The sequence below is a fragment of the Vitis vinifera genome, chromosome 19 (assembly GCF_030704535.1).
Source record: "Vitis vinifera cultivar Pinot Noir 40024 chromosome 19, ASM3070453v1".
Classification (NCBI taxonomy): Eukaryota; Viridiplantae; Streptophyta; class Magnoliopsida; order Vitales; family Vitaceae; genus Vitis; species Vitis vinifera.
This window is the reverse complement of record NC_081823.1, coordinates 2,246,341-2,266,027: the sequence shown is the minus strand read 5'-3', so window position 1 is coordinate 2,266,027 and position 19,687 is coordinate 2,246,341. Positions and strand designations below refer to the sequence as shown.

Sequence of the window (19,687 nt, the reverse complement as noted above, 5' to 3'; positions counted from 1 at the left end):
TGAGAGTAGGATGAAAATTCAAGCTTTGTAGTCGGGATTGAGCCTTTTTGGGCAGCATGAATGTGATTTTGTGGCTTCTCTCAACAAGCTTGTTGGAGAGATGGAGGAATTGAGTCATATGGCCAAAGGCAAACCATGGGAACATGACTACTTGAAATTTTGGGGTCTTGGCCATGGCCCTGTCTTTTCACTGTAACTTGGCTTGGGCTATGGCTGATGAATGAAGACGGTGCAATTTAGAGGTTTGGCATTCGCGCTGTATAATAATTTGTGTGGATAGGCCTACTTACCAAGTCTCACTCTTTGCTTCTGAGGTCTATTGGCCAATGACTGAAAATATACAAACAAATTCAACACACTTTTTTTGGGTATATATATATATATTACTCTCTTCCTTTTCCTTGAACCCATTAGACTTTCCTCCAATTCTCAAATTCCCAACTAAAGGTGTAAACCAAACATGGCCTTAGTAGCAAAAATAGTAATAATTTTCTATTTTGAATTATTTCACTTGTTTTCAAACTTCTCCTTTTAAAAGATATTTATTAAATTTAAGATTATTTTTATTAGATTTCCTTTTTCTTTCCCTTTTTGTTAGTGACATGGTCATCACAAGGTAGTTGATTCCACAGCCTCACCTCATGCCACTTACCACAAGAGGGTGGTAGCTCTTCTTTCATCAGTGTATATTGCAATTTCATTTTATAATATAAAATATTTATAAATATTTTTTCTATAATTTTATTTTATTGAATTTCAAGGAAAAATATCATACGTGTGGAAGAAGTTTTATTATTCTCACCTTTTGTTTGTAGGTGATACTGAGAATGTGTTTGATAATGATTAAAAAAAATATTTTTAGTTTTTATAATACTTGAAATTTTTTATCTTTTAAGTATTAAAAAAGTTAGAAATATTCCTAAAGTTATTATCAAACATACTCTTCCGTTTGATATTAATTCTAGAAAACACTTTTAATATTTTTAATACTTAAAAAATTTTATCATTTAAGTTTTAAAAATATTAAAAATACTTTTTAAAATTATTCCCAAACGTAATTTGATAAGCATTTTCAATACGAAAAACCACTCTCTTTATTACTTAGAAAGATGCATTTCTACAATATTTTTTCATTTATTTTTTGAAAAAAAAAATTGGAAAAACATCTTTACACTTTCTTCACACTTCACGACTATAGAGCTCCTCCTCTTGTCCTTGACCATGGCGGCCAAAAGTGTCGGCCACGGCCCAAAAAAATTGACTATCTTTCCAAATAAAAATCAATGAATATTTTTTTAGTCGATTAGGTGGCATCACATGCTTCTTTTTTTTTTTTTTTTTAATTAAAACCTCAATTATCAACTTCATTTTTTAAACTAAAATCTCAATTAGGAATTGAACCTTTAATTTTTTTTTTTTTTTTTACTTCAGAATTTAATTTTAAATATTAAATTATAAATTATTATTTAAATTAAAAATACATATTTTAATAATAAAAATTAATAATCTTAAAATAATAAAATTATATGAAATTATATAATTTATTAATTTAAGTTATATCACATGTAATACCTGCTATAATTAGGGAGGAGATATATATATATATATATTTTTCACTATATAAATGTTTAATGGATAATTTTTTGTTGATAAAACTACTAAAAATTATATTTTGTAGTTGATTTTTTCTAATTAATTTTATTAACTAATTTCAAAATATATATTCAAGGTATATATATTGTGTACAAATATTTTGTTAACTTAAAAATATATTATTATTTCAATAAAAATAAATTTATCAAAATATAAATAAATTAATATCTTAAAAATATAATAAATTAATAAATTATATAATTTTATATCTTATTTATATATCATGATGTTATTATTTTAAAATTATTAATTTATTGATAAATAAAATATTTATTTATTATTATATTTATTAATTTATTTTTATTGAAGTAATATTAGATATTTAATTTTAAATATATAATTTTTTATTATTAAAGTATATATTTTTAATTTTAATAATAATTTGAAATTTAATATTTTTAATTAAATTTTAAAATTTTAAAAAAATTAATTGAAGACTTAAATTAGTGAAGCATCTTCAATTAATCATGTTTTAAAAACCGGACCCGACCGGGCGGTCCGGCCGGTCTGACCTTCGGCCGGACACGGTTCCGGTTCGATCCGGCCATTTGGACCGAAAAGTGGTTGGGCCGGAATTGGACCGGATAAACCGCTGGTTCAACCGGCGAACCGGACGGTTCCCTCCAAATCGTCCAGTTCAATTTTTTTCCTCCCACTGTCCTCGTCCCCGCCGGCAAGACCCCGCGATCCCGCTGGAACCCCCACCCCCTGCTGGAAAACCTTCCCCTTTTTGCCCGTCGGAACCCATTTCGAGCTCCGTAGCCGCCGGACACGCCAGCCAGTTGAACCCAACTGAGTTGCAGAGCATCTCTCCCACGACAGCCGCGGAGCTCACCGTCGCGAGAAAGAATGCGAAGAAGTTGGGGCTCAGCTAATGATTCTGGCAGATACGACGGCGTTTCAGAGAGGCGGGAGGGAAGATTTGCCCGCTGGAACCCACCCCCGTGTCGGCAAAGCCAACCCCACTCTCCTAAGCCGTGCTGCTGAAACCCCCCTCCTCCCAGCAACCCACTACAACCCCCTCTTCTCCCTTTCTTACGTGTGTATATATATATATATATATATATTTTTAATTATTATTTACATCTAAGTGATCTCACTATTATTTATTTATTTTAATTTTTTATATTTATTATTATTTTTACTTAAGGTTTAAAAATTTTAAATAATATATAAATTATTATTTTTATTTTTATAATTATTTTTAAATTTTAATATTTTATAAATTATATATTTATGATGTCATCGATTCGATCAATGAATCGTGAATTGATAATTTTTTCAGTTCAATGATAAGTCTCATTCTAAAACATTGCAATTAACATTTAAGGTTTCAACTTAAATTTAAAAAAAAAAAATTAAAATCATGACATCATTTCTATGTGACGAGAAAGGGACTAGTTTGAACATAAGTTTTGAAAGAGAGGTAAAACTTATTTTTTCTTTGTATGAGAACTCATTAGGAGGTATCACATGTACATTTTTATAGTCAAGGAAGAGATAACGAGACGGTGGTATCTCCATTCAATCACAACTTTCATTCATTAAATGTCCATTCAATCACAACTTTCATTCATTAACGAGATAAACATGAGCACTCCGGAAAATGATGCTAAAACATTTTTCAACTAAACTTGTAATTCAACACTGCAATTTCCATCTCCAGGAAAATCATTTTTGATCAAAAAGTCCCTGCAATTGCCCAACAAAATTGTCAACATAATTGCTCAGAAAGCTTTGGCTCGTCAAGGCCTCCTTCCACTTAGCATGGTTCTTCTTCACCAGACCACCCACCTCACTGTTTTCATCCATCACCGTTTTAATGGCATCGCACAAGCTTTCCTTTGAAAACAACCCATTTTCTTCCCTCTCAACCTCCACTGCAACTTTAAGCTCTTCAGCCAATAGCCTGCTGTTCAATATTTGGTCAGGGAGTTCCGGTACCAGCACTATTTGAGGGTCGCTGGTCAAGGACTCCCACATTGATCCATAGCCACAGTGGCTCACAAAACACCCCACTGATGGGTGGCTCAGTACTGACGGCTGCTGCACCCACCACCCTCCATGAACCAATCCCCTCCCTCCAACCCTCTCTTGGAACCCCTCGGGTAAGGCCTCTTCAATGGTGGCAGCTCCTGTCGGTGGTTTTAGAGCTGCGAAGAATGGCAGGCCTGTTAGCTCTAACCCCAGGAGTAGTTCTTGGAACTGGTCCTTTTCATGGACATTTTGGCTTCCAAATGCACAGAATATAACTGAACCAGGCTTGAACCCACCGAGCCACTGCGCCCACCGATCCTCCAATGGCTCCACTGAAGGATTGGGTAGTACTGGGCCAGTTAGGAACACCGGTTTTCCATACTGGCTTCCAATGTAGTCACAAATGGGTCCTTCGGTTTCTTGACATGTTCTTATAGAGATTGCATCACAGCTTGTCCTGGCAGTGATGTGACGCTGCTGGAAGGTGATGCCTTCCCCATACGGTGCAAACATGAAGTCCATCAACCGAGCCTCATGTGGGCGGAGCACCACCGTTGAGGAGGGGTAACCAGGGGGCGGCACATCTGTCAATTGCCTGCAGTCTTTGCTACCTTGTTGAGCAGGGATAGGTGTGTGGGCAACGGCTGCTGCACAAACTACACAGTAGTATATGGACTTAATCCCTAGTTGGGATGCCAAAGCAGGTGCCCAATAGGCAAAATCGTAGAACAAAAGATCAGGATTCAAAGTACGTAGAGCTGCTTCAACTTGGTCCCTGGTGCGGTCCAGGGCAGTGGCGAGAAGGTAAGTCAAGGAAACGGGGATATCAGAGGCAGTTTCAGTCCCCGGAGGAAGGCCATCGACATGAGGGACGATGAGGGGATGGAAAGTGATGAGAGCCGGATGAAAATTCAAGTGTTGTAGCTTAGATTGAGCCTTTCTGGGCAAAATGAAGGTGATCTTGTGGCCTCTTCCAGCAAGCTCGTTGGAGAGATTGAGGTAAGGAATCATATGGCCGAAAGCAAACCATGGGAACATGGCTATATGCAATTTCGGGCTCTTGGCCATGGCCATTTTCCTTTCTCTTGATTGGTTTGTGGTTGAAGACTTTGGTTGCAATTTATGGGGAGGTGGTGATTTCCCCTTTTAGGTTAGAGAACATCCATGATTGAGTTCATCCTCACATGATCACATCACATGTCAAAAAATAACTTGGTTCTGTGCCACCAAAATTTACTTTTCAGTACTGTACCATCATTTTCTGCCAGCTCATATAATTAATATGAGCTGAGGCGGTATGAGGACGGCCACGATTGCATGAAACTCATCCAACGGATGTGGATGAATTTCGGAATGGTACTGAGGGCTTGTTAAGATTTATAAAATAAATAAATCTTTTATTTAACATTAATATAAAAATTCTTATATAATAAATCTCTAAATAATAAATTATAATTTTTAAATTTAATACCTTAAACTATGAAATGTATTATTATAATTAATATTTAAAAACATCAATTATATTATTTATGGAATAATATTTTTATTTTTATCCATTATATTTATGTTTTTATTTAATTTATTATTATTAACTATTTATTTTAAGTTTAATGTGTCCAAATATGATTAAAATCAATAAATATGGAGACGTTAGAAACTGAAAAAAAATTAAAATTAAGGGAGAATTATCTTTTTGGGGTAGATGGACCCCCCAAATTAATAAAAGGTCCATATAAATCTTTAAATTGAGTTAAAGGATATGAAATAGTAACGGGCAAATATATCCTTTTAAGAACATATATAAAATATTTTATAAAATTAAGTTAAATAATTTTTTTTTCAAAAATACTAAATTAAATAAAAGTAGTTTTCAAAAATATTAAATTATTTTTTTTTTCAAAAATATTAAATTAAATTAAAGTATTTTAAAAAATATTAAATTAAATATTTTTTTAAATATTAAATTAAATAAATTTATTTTTAAAAAAATATTAAATTAAATAAATTTATTTAAAAAAAATATTAAATAAAATAAAAGTATTTTAAAAAATATTAAATTACATAAAAGTATTTTAAAAAAATATTAAATTAAATAAAAGTATTTTTCAAAAATATTAATTTTTTTTTTCAAAATCAACAAAGGGCATTTTTGGAAATACTGAAGGATGATATTCTTCAACTCAATTTCCATACTTTCATTGGGTCTTGGGCTCAATTTAAAGAGTTACACGAATCTTTTGTTAATTTTGGGCTTATCAACCCCCAAAACATAATTCTCCCTAAAATTAAAAAGACTTTACGAGAGAATAAACGAGTGTATTAAAAAGAATGTTAAAAGAAAGAGAGAAACAATAGCAAATAGCAAATATGATGGGCGATAATAGTATGATTACATAATTTGTCCTTACAAACACGTATTTCGACGTATTTTTTTGGAACTATCTAAAATAAAAACATCGTCCCTACGTATTTAAACCCCTACCTAAATAGTACGACATGGTTCAGTATTTTCAATAATGGAAGTGCAGCTACCAGATGAATTCACAAATGACAACTACCATTCTTCTATTTTTTTAGCACTGTAGGGTGCAAATTTCAATGACTTTACCAACAAACCATAACCTGTTTTTGGAAGTTTTAAAAGAGATGCTTCATTCAGGATGTGTATGATAAAAAAATTTCGGGGAATTCCTTCTCTCTCGGCAGGTAAGATAATTAATTGAGAATGACTTCTTATTATTTTTAGCTTTTAATTTGTATAACAAATAATTAATTTTGTACCACAAAAATAGAAGAACGGCAGTTGACATTTGTGGCTCACTAGTGGCAGTGGCAGTGGCAGTGGCCCTACCATTTTTGGAAACATCTAATAATGTTGTCATGTCATGTGACAGAAAGGAACAAATAATGCATCGAAATCTGCATGAACACGGCTAAAAGTGCACTGGACCGCACCAGGGACCAAGTTGAAGAAGCTCTACGTATATTAGATGTTTCCAATACTGGAAGGGCCATATGTATATATTTGATAATCAAAATTTTTTTTTCTAATAAAAGTGTTTTCAGATATTTTTTTTTTAATTATTTTCAGTTGTTTTTTGAGAGTTATTTTAAAAAATAATTATATAAAATAAAAAAATAAAGTTATGGACAAAAAAAATATTTTTAAAACATATTTAAAAATATTAAAAATAAGCTAAAACCAATTTTAGATTCCAAATAGATTTTTATTTTACAAAATATTATAAAATAGTTTTCACAATTTTTTTTTTAAAACTATTTTTTTAAAATTATTTTGAAAAATAATTATCAAACAAGGCCTAAATCTTTACCAACGGAATCAAGGAATTAATTTAACATATCATATATTTCCAATAAAAAATAAATCACTAAAATCCATAATTTTCAATAGTTTTGCATTTCTTTTTGTTCATTTTTTTATTTTCTAATTTAGAAAAAGATTTTATTAGAAGAAAACACAAATAAGGAAAACTTAAAAAACATTTCCTTGTCCGTTAATGTGGGAACTTTTCCTAAGTTACTGATATTAATTATTTGAAACTAAAATAAAGATTTAATGAAGGGGAAAAATATGGAAAGGATCACTAAATAATTTTTTCCTAATTTATCAAAATTATAATATAAACACTATTTCCCTTCACGGATTTAGTTTTTCAAATTTATAATATATGACTCAAATAACAAAAAGTTTTTTCAAAAAATGGTACTTTAATATAATTTTTTCCTAATTTATCAAAATATTGGTTTTTTAAAACTTCCAAAAACAGGTTATGGCTTGTTGGTAAAGTCATTGAAATGGCTTTTATTTCCAAAGTCCATACGTGCTTCAATTCCTCTCCATTAATGAATGTTATTTGCTTATATCCACTTATCTCTATTCCTTTGGGGCTTTTTAATTTTTTTTTTTACTTGTACGGTTATTTTAAAAAAAATTCTTAAAATATGATAATTACAAAATTATTGATAAATTTATGTATTTTTTGTCACTTTGAAAAGTATTTCTTGAAAAGACACCTTTTGTATTTTTCATATCAACGATATATGTTAAAAAAAAAAAAAAATTAAATTTACACTAAAGGATATTTTCAAGATACCTTTCATCCATAAAATTGAATTTATGTTAAAAATGTTTCTTTAAAAGACACTTTTCTATAATTTTTTTTGTTAATAATTTATGTTAAAAAAATTGAATTTATATTAAAGAAATATTTTTTCCACAATACCATAAAATCATATTTGTACTAAAGGTATCTCTTGAAAAAACATCTCCCATAATTTTTATATCAGTCACACATTAAAAAAAATTTGAATTTACATTAAATGCATCTCTATAATTTCACGAAATTGAATTTATACTAAGTATGTATTTTGAAGATACATTTTATGCAATTTTTAGTAGTTACTTATCGAAAAAATTAAATTTATATTAAAAGTGTCTCTTAAAGAAAACTTTTCATTATAAATTTAATTTTATGGAATTGTGGAAGGTGTCTTTTGAAAAGATACTTTAAGTATAAATTTACTTATTTCAATGGATAACTGACATAAGAATTGTTGAATGTGTCTCTTCAAAAGACACCTTTAATATAAATTTAATTTTATGAAATTGTAGAAAGTCTTTTTTTAATATAAATTCAATTTTTTCCACTATGTAACTGATATGAAAATTGTAAAAAGTGTATCTTTAAAAAACATTTTTAATATAAATTCGATTTTATAGAATTGTAAAAGATGTTTTTTGAAGAGATACTTTTAATGTAAATTCAATTTCTTTTATGTGTGTTATTAATAAAAAAATTGTGAAAGATGTCTCTAGGACACCTTCAATATAAATTTAATTTTTTTTATTGATATAAAAATGATGGAAGGTGACATATTTCAAAGTAGCAAAAAGTGTTATAGGTTTGAAAATATTTTTTACTATATATATATATATATATATATATATATATATTTCCAATATAGGGTTATGATGATTATAGCTATACAATAGCTATTTGTATCTCACTTCTCTTGTATCAATTTTTGACATAGTGGATTTCTATCTCTCTACACTTAGTTTTTTCTTTTTAAAGTTTTCCACTTAAATTTATATGTTCTTATCATATTTTATTATTTATTATCTATTTTTGTTTTTTCGTAATAATATATATGATCATTTATATGCGTTTTAAAGTACGAAAGAACTCTATTGCCCATATATAAGATAAGATTGGTGATGAATTTTTAATAAATTATTTTTCATTGTATAAAGAAATGATTTGTGCAAGTTGATGAAATTATGATAATTGCATGAATAATCTTGAATTTATGAATAGTTAGAAAAAAAAACCCTTGCAATTATGAGTGATTGCACCAATACCCCTAAAATTATGAGTAATTTCATAAACACACCTTGAAGTTATGAATATTTCATGAAAATACTCTTACAAATTATGACTAATTGCAAAATTACCCCCCTAATTATGAGTAATTGCAAAAAAATCATATAATTTTGAGTAATTACTAAAATATCCCCTTTATTTTCATTAATTACAAAAACATCCTTATTTTGAAGGTAATTATTAGGTAGTAGTAGTTGGAAGGTAATTATGGACGCAATTAGTACCTAGTTATTTTAAATGCAATTATAATTTAATAGAGGATCAATCCGCTAGAAAGAGCATAAGTGACACAATATGAACATTGTACCACTACATAGGAGCAAATTGAGAAACCTTAAAGTCTATTGGTTTAATTTATAAGATCACCATAAATCCGAGATTTCGATGTAGTCAATGATTTTTTTTTAATAATAATAATAATAATAATAAAAAACCACATCTCTTAGAGACTTACCTAACAATTCCCCAAACAAAGCACGGTTGGAGGCATAAATTCTTCTTCTAAATGGGCTTTCTACTTTCCTTACCATAGAATAGGAAACCGTAGACATTGGTAGATTCATCTCAACCTTAGCATCCTTCCCCCATTTCTACTTGAAACATAATTCCTAACCATGAAAAAGATATCCCCTAAAAAAAAAAAATTTGACCAAATAACTCAGGGTTCCTAAGGAACCCACCGTTCGATCAATCTGGAAATACTCCAAGCGGCTTGTCGCTTGTCGTTGCAATAGGTTCCGCCCTTCCCATTTCCATCCGGACCGGCCGATCGTCGATCCGATCCCCCGATCGTCAGATATCAGCCGTCGAAATCGATCGTCGCCGATCTTCCCCGTTTTCTCACACGTGAAAGTTCCCCCCATTTTAGGACGATCGGCGCAGACGCTAACCTTTTTCGAGGCTCGAGGCCCAAGTTATGACCCAAAACGCCTTTCCTTCCTAGTCTCCCCATCCGTCCGTCGAAAGGATGATCTGAGCCTGCCATTGTGATCTTCGCGTCAAGACTCGTGGTTTGAAAAAAAAAATGGTCCCCAAACTGTACCCGAAGGGCCAAAAGACCACTCGGCAAACTCTCGCTTCCACACTTCCCCCATCCACCCTTTAAAGTCACGATCGAGCCCCAATCCATGCACTAAAACGCGAATCCAACCGTACGGATCGAAAGAATGCGTCAATTTTAACAGGGGTGCACCGTCCGATATGGACGAACATCCCCGGATACTCATTCTATAATACATCTGTCAAAACAAAATATAAAATTAATTGACTTGAACACATAGATTTCAAAAAGGTGCAAGTAAAAATTAATTTAATCCATCCAAATCGATCAAATAGATTTCAAAAATCTTGGAGCAGATACGCTTTTTGATCTCTCTAATCAATAAAAGCTAGATCAAACCAATATTTTAAAACTAATGTAATTTTTATTAATTTTAAAAATAAAATAAACTTAACCTTTAAATTAACTTTTATCCACTATGATTATTTAAATAAAATTAAATCAATCTTAAATTAACTTTTTGATCTCTCTTTCCACTTGGCATGATTCTTCTTCACCAAACAACCCACCTCGTCCTCTTCATCCATTACTGACTTCACTGCTTTGCACAAACTCTCCTTTGAAACCCATCCATTTTCTTCCTTCTCAACCTCCACTGCAACCTTAAGCTCTTCAGCCAATAGCCTAGCGTTTAAGGTTTGGTCACAAAGCTCTGGTACCAGCACTATCTGGGGGTCACTCATCAAGGGATCCCACATTGATCCAAAGCCATAGTGGCTCACAAAACACCCCACTGATGGATGGCTCAGGATTGAGGACTGCGGTGCCCACCCTCCATGAACCACCCCTCTCCTTCCAATCCTCTCTTGGAACTCCTCCGGCAAGGCCTCTTCAATGGTTGCAGCTCCTAATGGTGGTTTTAGAGCTGCTAGGAACGGCAGGCCTGTTAGCTCAAACCCTAGGAGTAATTCTTGGAACTGGTTCTTTTCGGTGAAATTTTGGCTCCCAAATGCACAGAAGATTACTGAACCAGGCTTGAACCCACCTGGCCACTGAGTCCACCGGTCCTCCGGTGCCAACGGTGAAGGTTCAACCAAAACGGGGCCCGTTACAAACACTGGTTTTCCAAACCGTCTTTCCATGTAGTCAGAAAATGGTCCTTCGATTTCTTGGCATGTTCTTATAGAGACTACATCACAGCGTTTGATGGCGGCGGTGAGGAGCTCGTGGAAGGTGATGTCTTCCCCAAATGGAAATAACAAGAATTGAAGCAAACGAGCTTCATGGGGGCGGAGCACCACCGTTGAGGAGGGGTTGTAAGACTCTGTAGAAATTTGTAAAATGGTATTGGCTTCAATGCCAAAAACCGGGTGGCTATTCTCATTTATATACAATTACAGAAGAAGTTTTGAAATACACAATAACAGAAATTTAAAAATAGTCAAGGGTTATCTCTTAAAGTGGATAAGTGTTTATCTGGTGGATAAGATAAGTGAGAAGCCAAGGAAATCTCGGTGGTTTGAATGTTGTGGTTATCATCCCCCCTCAAGCTAATGGGGAGAGAAACCACCATTAGCTTGTCACGAAGCAGACAAAAACGAGCTAAACTTAGTCCCTTTGTAAAGATATCAGCAGGCTGATCATAAGAACCAATGAACTGAAGGGAAATATCTCGATTAGCAACTTTCTCGCGGATGAAGTGAAAATCAACTTCAATATGTTTGGTGCGGGCATGAAACACAGGATTAGAAGCAAGAGCAAGAGCGCCACTGTTATCACACCAAATAGTAGGAGCTGTGGGCAAAGAAATATGAAGTTCTTTGAGGAGCATACGAATCCAATACAGCTCAGCAGTAGTAATAGCTAATGCCCTATATTCGGCTTCAGTGCTAGAACGAGCTACCACAGATTGTTTCTTGGCAGTCCATGAGATTAAGCAAGAGCCAAAGAAAACGCCATACCCAGTAGTTGATCTTCGATCATCGGGATTACCAGCCCAATCTGAATCACAAAAGGCTTGAAGAGTTTGCTCGCCCTTAGTGTACCATAATCCCAGATCAATGGTGCCTTTTAAGTAACGTAAGACACGTTTTGCTGCTGTCCAATGAACAGAATTAGGACAGTGCATATGTTGACATAGTTGGTTGACAGAAAATGCTATATCAGGTCTAGTCAAGGTGCAATATTGAAGAGCTCCCACAGTTTGTCGATATTCTGTAATTTGAGAAGCTGTGAGTGGCTCACCAACATGAGTGGATAATTTAAGGCCTGTGGTACAAGGAGAGGAAGCAGGTTTGGCCCCAGCCATCTTGGTACGATGAAGAAGATCCCCAATGTACTTGGATTGTCGAAGATGTAGGCCAGAAGAGTCACGACTTGCTTGGATGCCGAGAAAATAGCCTAAAGGACCAAGGTCTTTCATCTTGAACTCGGTCTGTAGCTTTTGGATTAGAGACTGAATGAGAGAAGGATCTGTACCTGTAACAAGGATATCATCTACGTAGATGAGGATAAATAGATGAATATGGCCCTTATGATAGACAAATAAGGAGGCATCCACTGGTGAGGATAGGAAATCGAATTCAAGTAGAGTTTGAGATAGACGCATAAACCAAGCACGAGGTGCTTGTTTGAGGCCATAAAGTGACTTGTTCAGTTTGCAAACATAATCTGGAAAATCTGAATTAACAAACCCCTTAGGTTGCTCCATATATACATCCTCTAGCAAGATCCCATGAAGAAAAGCGTTAGAGACATCAAGCTGTCTGATTTCCCAATCAAATTGAACAGAAAGTGTAAGAAGAACCCGTACAGTAGAAGGCTTAATTACTGGACTAAAAGTCTCAGTAAAGTCAATACCTTCTTCTTGAGCAAATCCCAAAGCCACTAATCTTGCTTTGAATCTGTCAACCTCACCTGTGGATGTTTGTTTAACTTTATACACCCACTTATTTCCCACCACATTATGATCAACAGGTCTAGGACATAGCTTCCATGTCTCATTAGCCAATAAAGCATCATATTCCTCTCTCATAGCAACACACTAGTCAGGTAATAAAGCAACTTGTCGGTAAGAGGTTGGTGCAAGGGGAGTCACAGTACTGGATAATGCTTGGAGAGGATATTGGGTGGAATAGAGTTTAAAATCTGAAAATGTGCGAGGTTTGAGGTTGCCTGTTTGGGAGCGAGTTGTCATGGGGTGATGAGAGTGATTGGAAGAAGAGGAAAATTCAGGTATAGAAAGGGTAGGAGCTGGACCAGGTATGGGAGAAGGTAGAGTGGAGATATGAGGAGAAGTGGGGATAGGTAAAGATTCTAGAGGAGAATCAGGTGAATCTGAAATGATTGGAGAGGAATGCTGTAAATTAGAAGTAGATAAAGAAAATGAAGGAGAAGGTAAAGGCGTACCTTGAGAGGAGACCACTGGAAGAAGTTCAGAAGACTGCAATCCATCCTTAGCAGGAAATGTATTCTCATTAAACACAACATGTCGTGAGATTGCAAAGGAAAGGAAGATACACGAGTAGAAGGTTTGAAAGGAAGTTGCTTACCTTTGCCAAGTTGGCAAGGTTCACAAAAATGCATTTTATTCACTGATCCTTCAACAGGTAAGGAGTGTTTATTTAATAATTGAGACACAATGGGAAGAGATGCATGTCCTAATCTAGAATGCCAAACTGAAACTGGTGCTTTAATTCCTACAACGGCTGACAAAGCATGTGATTTATTGATAGACATTGACCGCAACTGGATTGGATAGAGACCCCCTTCACTCATGCCTTCCAGTAGTGTCGCCCCCGTTTGTATGTCCTTGACAAAATAATGAGTACCAGTTAGAATAAAGAGGCAATTATTATCAAGACAATTGATTTATGGAAAGCAAATTGGCAGAAGCTTGAGGACAATGGAGGACACGTTTGAGGTTTAATTTAGCTTCAGGAGTATGAAAAATAGTAGTACCAGTATGTGCAATACTTAAACCTTGGCCATTACCAACAGCTACATTTTCTTGTCCTGTGTATGGTTGTTGTAAAGTAAGATGCTCCAGATTGGCAGTAATGTGCTGATTAGCTCCACTGTCAGCAAACCATGTCTCTTCCTCTTGCTCAGCATTGCTATGTGCCACCATAGCAGCTAACTGGGTTGGTGGATGACGACCTTGATATGCATAATCCATTCTATGAAAGCAATCTAATGCCTTATGACTTAGCTTTCCACAGATTTGACAAGGTGACTTAGGAGTGGAAAATGAGTGCTGCTTCTGATTTGGCTGAGGTGAGGAAGGTAAACCAGAGGGTTGTGGTGAATATCGAGGACGAGGATTTTGTGAAAATGAAGGACGTGAATATGGTTTACTTGGGTTTTTGGGTTTGCGATTGTACTGCTGTTGGTTAGATTTGGGAGTGAAGAAAGCAAAATTATTTGTCTCAGGTGGTATAGCAATATTCTGGTTTTCCAATAACAGTTCATATGACAAGAGCTCGGCTTGAAAGTCTTCAAAAGAAACATTCTTGTCTCTAGTGGCAAAGGACAGAGAGGTTATAAAGGGATTAAAGGATGGGTTGAGTCCACTCACAATATAAGACATTAAGTCATCATCCTCAAGTGGCTTACCAACTGCAGCTAATTCATCAGACACCAACTTCGTTTTTTCAAGAAAATCAGTGCACTTCATTGACCCTTGATGAAGAGTCTGCAACTTTCGCTTTAGGTGGTGTACACGGGTTCTGGATTGAGAGGCAAACTTGTTTGCTAGAGAACTCCACACCTCTCGAGCAGATGTGATGCCATAAACAGAAGCTAGCACCTTGTCAGACAAAGTGGCATTGATCCAACTTAACACACACTGATCTTTCTTATTCCAGAGAATATATGCTGGATTAAGAGAACCATCAAGAGATTTTGATGGACACGGCTCAGAACCATCCACGAAGCCCATCAAGTCATGACTTTTCAGTACTGGCACAATCTGAGATGACCATATAAGGTAGTTTGTGTCACTCAGCTTGATCGACACCAGATGACCAATGTTTGGAGGAGCAAAGATAACATTGGAGGAAGCGGAAGAAGAGAAGGCCATAGTTGAGAAGGAAAGGATCGATTGAAATTAGGCGTATGCCAATTGCTCTGATACCATGTAAGACTCTGTAGAAATCTGTAAAATGGTATTGGCTTCAATGCCAAAAACCGGGTGGCTATTCTCATTTATATACAATTACAGAAGAAGTTTTGAAATACACAATAACAGAAATTTAAAAATAGTCAAGGGTTATCTCTTAAAGTGGATAAGTGTTTATCTGGTGGATAAGATAAGTGAGAAGCCAAGGAAATCTCGGTGGTTTGAATGTTGTGGTTATCAGGGGTAACCAGGAGGAGGCCCAGTTGGAATTGGCCGGCTTTTGCTAATTTGTTGAGCCTCAAGGCAGTAGGCAAAGGCTGCGGCACAAACTGCACTGTAGAATATTGACTTCATACCTAATTTGGATGCCAAAGGGGGAGCCTAATAGGCCATATCATAGAACAAAAAGTCCGGCTTCAAGGCACGTAGGGCTGCTTCAACTTGGTCAGTGGTGCGGTCCATGGCGGCGGCGAGAAGGTGATGCAAGGAGATGGGCACATCGGAAGCAGTTTCAGCGCTGGGAGGGAGCCCATCAACATGGAGGATGGTGAGGGGATGGAAAGAGATGAGAGTAGGATGAAGATTCAAGTGCTGTAGCTGAGATTGAACCTTTTTGGGCAAGATGAAGGTGATGCTGTGGCCTCTTTCAACGAGCTCGTTGGAGAGATGGAGGTAGGGAATCATATGACCAAAAGCAAACCATGGGTACATGGCTATATGCAATTTTGGGCTCCTGACCATCGCCATTTCCCCTTTTTCTTGGTTGGTTTATCACCATGGAATCATGGATTTTGGTTACAATTTATAGGGAGGCGCATCTCATTTCCAATGGGTTTGGGTGGAGAAAAATATGACCGAGAAACAAAAAATAATTATTAGGGTATTAAAATGCGAAAAATATGGTGTAAATATTAAGAACGTAATTGACATATATAAAATATATAGACGTGTTTTTTTATTTTTTTAAATTGAAACTACTCTAATTTAATTAAGTTAAAACTTGAGACATGGAATAGATGAGAGCACAATCATATGAGATGATGGTATAATAAAACAAAATTAAGATATTAAAACATAAAATTAAAGTACAAAGACAAAGGAATAAGGTGGGGCTTTTTTAACTTTTACAACAATTTTAAAAACTAATTATTAAAAAATGATAGTTGGGAAAATATTGATAGATTTACAACAGTTTTGACCACGTGAAAGGTGTCTTTTGAAGAGAAGAGACACTTTCCACAATTTTCAAAATCATGAAAGAATTGAATTTAAGCTAAAGGCGTCTCTTTAAGAGACACCTTCTACAATTCCAGAAAATTGGATTTATATTAAAGGTGTTTCTTGAAAAGACACTTTTCGCGTGACAAAAAATCCAATATGCATTAAAGGTGTCTCTTTCCACAATTTGACAAATTTGAATGTCTTATGATTTTAAAGCTAAAGATATCTCTTGAAGAGACATGACCTTCTACAATTCATAAAAATTTTAATTTATACAAAATGTGTCACTTGAAGAGACATTTTCCACAATTCCAAAAATTCTAATATATACTAAAGGTGTCTCTTGAAGAGACACCTTCTACAATCTCAGAAAATTGGATTTATACTAAAGATGTCTTTCTTGAAAAGACACTTTCTACAATTCCACAAAATCCAATATGTATTAAAAATTGTGGAAATGATTTTAAAGCTAAAGATGTCTCTCTTCAACATAAATTCAAAATTTTCCATAATAGAAAATTTCGAATTTATGTTGAAGAGATGTTGTGAAAAATTTTGAATTTATGTTGAAGAGAGACATATTTAGTTTTAAAATCATTTCCACAATTTTTAATACATATTGGATTTTATGGAATTGTGGAAAGTGTCTTTTCAAGAGACACTTTTAGTATATATCAGAATTTGTTGAATTGTGGAAAGTGTCTCTTTAAGTGATACCTTTTGTATAAATTAAAATTTTTAAGAATTGTAGAAAGTGTCTCTTCAAGAGACATCTTTAACTTTAAAATCACGAGACATTCAAATTTGTCAAATTGTGGAAGGTGTCTCTTGAAGGACATCTTTAATGCATATTGAATTTTTTGCCACGTGGAAATTGTCTTTTCAAGAGACACTTTTAATATAAATCTAATTTTCTAAAATTGTAGAAGGTGTCTCTTCAAGAAATATGTTTAGTTCAGGTGTCTCTTCAAAAGATACCTTTCATGTGGCCAAAACTGTTTTAGATCTATCAATATTTTCCCAACTACCATTTTTTAATAATTATTTTTTTAAATTGCTACAAAAGTTAAAAAAGCCCTAAGTGTGTAACAATAAGAATAAGAAGGTGTGTCACAATAAGAATAAGGTATAAAACAATAAAACCATGCCAAAATTACAAAATAATAAGATTTTGGTGCAAATTAATGAACTAAAATTATTTTAGTGGATAGCAAAGATTCCTTATCATATTGAGATGACGCTTGAATTGAGCTTGTAACTATATATATATATATATATATATATATATATATATAATTTTTTAAAAAAGTTGTTAACATCCCGTCCTTTTATCTTCCTTCATTGTAAGAAAAACCAAAATAAAAATAAAAATTGTTACTTCAAAAACATTAATAATGAATCAAGAAACGATATGATGTTTCTAAATTTTCAATCTGATCACATCGTATCAAAGCATAACTTTTAGAACCAAATGTACGTCTAATCACTTTTTTGGCCCTATTTTCTATATCTTAATTTCCTAAACATCTCTTGCAATATGAAATAATAATAATAATAATAACAAGTTAGCTAAATAAATGCTAGTAAATAAAATATTAAAACATAACAGTTTTGTAATTATCTTACTATTGCTTCCTCAGAGTTCCAAAAATGAACAAACTATCTCCAATCATCGTGATACTTTTTGGAGGTTTATGTTGGAGTCTCTCCTTAGTAGTATCATATGACTCATAGTATTTAGCTTTCAACTTGCTTTTATAACTTCTATACTTGTCTCCAAAGAAGACCGACTTCAAGTCTTTCTCTGGTTCTCCTGATTTTAGTTTAGAAACTTTGGTCTTCCTCCACTTTTTCTAATAAATGGGCCTGCTGCCTCTTCATTCAGCAGTTCTGTTATCATTAATGTTGGGGTACAACAATGCCCCTCTTAAAATGATGTTGAATAATGGTTCTTATAATAGGCTCGTGGGGTGATGTTGAATGTTATAAAAGGTTTGACCTACCTTTACTAGACTCCAATTGGTTTTGAGATGAGATGGTCAAAACCTGATCCAACAAGTAAAAGCGCATTTAGGTTAACAAGTCTATACTATCTATGTTCTCCCTAGGAATAATACTATATCTCAATGTGCCCACCTTTCCAATGGTGTCAGTGAAGGCTCAGGCAAGACTGGACCTGTTAGGAACACTGGCTTTGCATACTGACTTGCAGCATAGTCACAAAAGGGTCCTTCAATTTCTTGACATATTCTTATAGAGATTGCATTGCAGTGTTTCATGGCAGTGATAATGCACTCGTGGAAGGTGAGACGTTTCCCAAATGATGCTGATATGAAGTGCAATAACCGAGCTTCATGGGGGCTGAACACCACCTTTTGAGGGGGTAACCAGGGGTGGCTCAGCTGTGATTGGCCTGTCTCTGCTAACTGCAAGCTGGGCCAAGGTTGAGGGCAATGGCTGGTGCACAAACTGTATTGTAGCATAGGGACTTAATGCCTAGTTTGGATGTCAAATCAGGAATCCATTATGCAAAATCATAAAGAAAAAAAAAAAATCAGGATTCAAGGCACGTAGGGCAGCTTCAACTTGGTCAGCAGTGCGGTCCATGGCGATGGTGAGAAGGTGGTTCAAGAAAATGGGGATGACGGCCGTGGTCTCGGCCCCTGGGGGAAGTCCTTCAACTTGGGGGACGGTTAGGGGATTGAAAGAGATGAGAGTAGGATGAAAATTCAAGGTTTGTAGTTGGGATTGAGCCTTTTTGGGCAGCATGAATGTGATTTTGTGGCTTCTCTCAACAAGCTTGTTGGAGAGATGGAGGAATGGAGTCATATGGCAAAGGCAAACCATGGGAACATGACTACATGAAATTTTGGGGTCTTGGCCATGGCCCTGTCTTTTCACTGTAACTTGGCTTGGGCTATGGCTGGTGAATGAAGACGGTGCAATTTAGAGGTTTGGCATTCATGCGGTATAATAATTTGTGTGGATAGGCCTGCTCACCAAGTCTCACTCTTTGCTTCTGAGGTCTATTGACCATTGACTGAAAATATACAAACAAATTCAACACACATTTTTTGGGTATATATATATATATATATATATATATATATATATATATATATTACTCTCTTCCTTTTCCTTGAACCCATTAGACTTCCCTCCAATTCTTAACTAAAGTTGTAATATATATATATATATATATATATATATATATATATATATTACTCTCTTCCTTTTCCTTGAACCCATTAGACTTCCCTCCAATTCCCAACTAAAGTTGTAAACCAAACATGGCCTTAGTAGCAAAAATAG

The 19,687-nt window shown here is 34.4% G+C and overlaps 1 protein-coding gene and 2 pseudogenes across 1 annotated transcript; all 3 read right to left on the bottom strand.

Annotated features, from left to right (window-relative positions):
* Window positions 1-3,172: 3,172 nt before the first annotated feature.
* LOC100260618 (UDP-glycosyltransferase 79B9) lies at window positions 3,173-4,781 on the bottom strand. The gene has a single exon (XM_002282681.5). It carries the CDS (start codon window positions 4,702-4,704, stop codon window positions 3,325-3,327), a length of 1,380 nt encoding a protein of 459 aa, XP_002282717.1. The 5' UTR covers window positions 4,705-4,781; the 3' UTR covers window positions 3,173-3,324.
* A 5,766-nt stretch (window positions 4,782-10,547) lies between these two features.
* Window positions 10,548-15,907, bottom strand: LOC100255546 (UDP-glycosyltransferase 79B9-like; annotated as a pseudogene).
* Window positions 15,908-18,498: 2,591 nt separating this feature from the next.
* Window positions 18,499-19,260, bottom strand: LOC109121759 (UDP-glycosyltransferase 79B6-like; annotated as a pseudogene).
* Window positions 19,261-19,687: the final 427 nt, after the last annotated feature.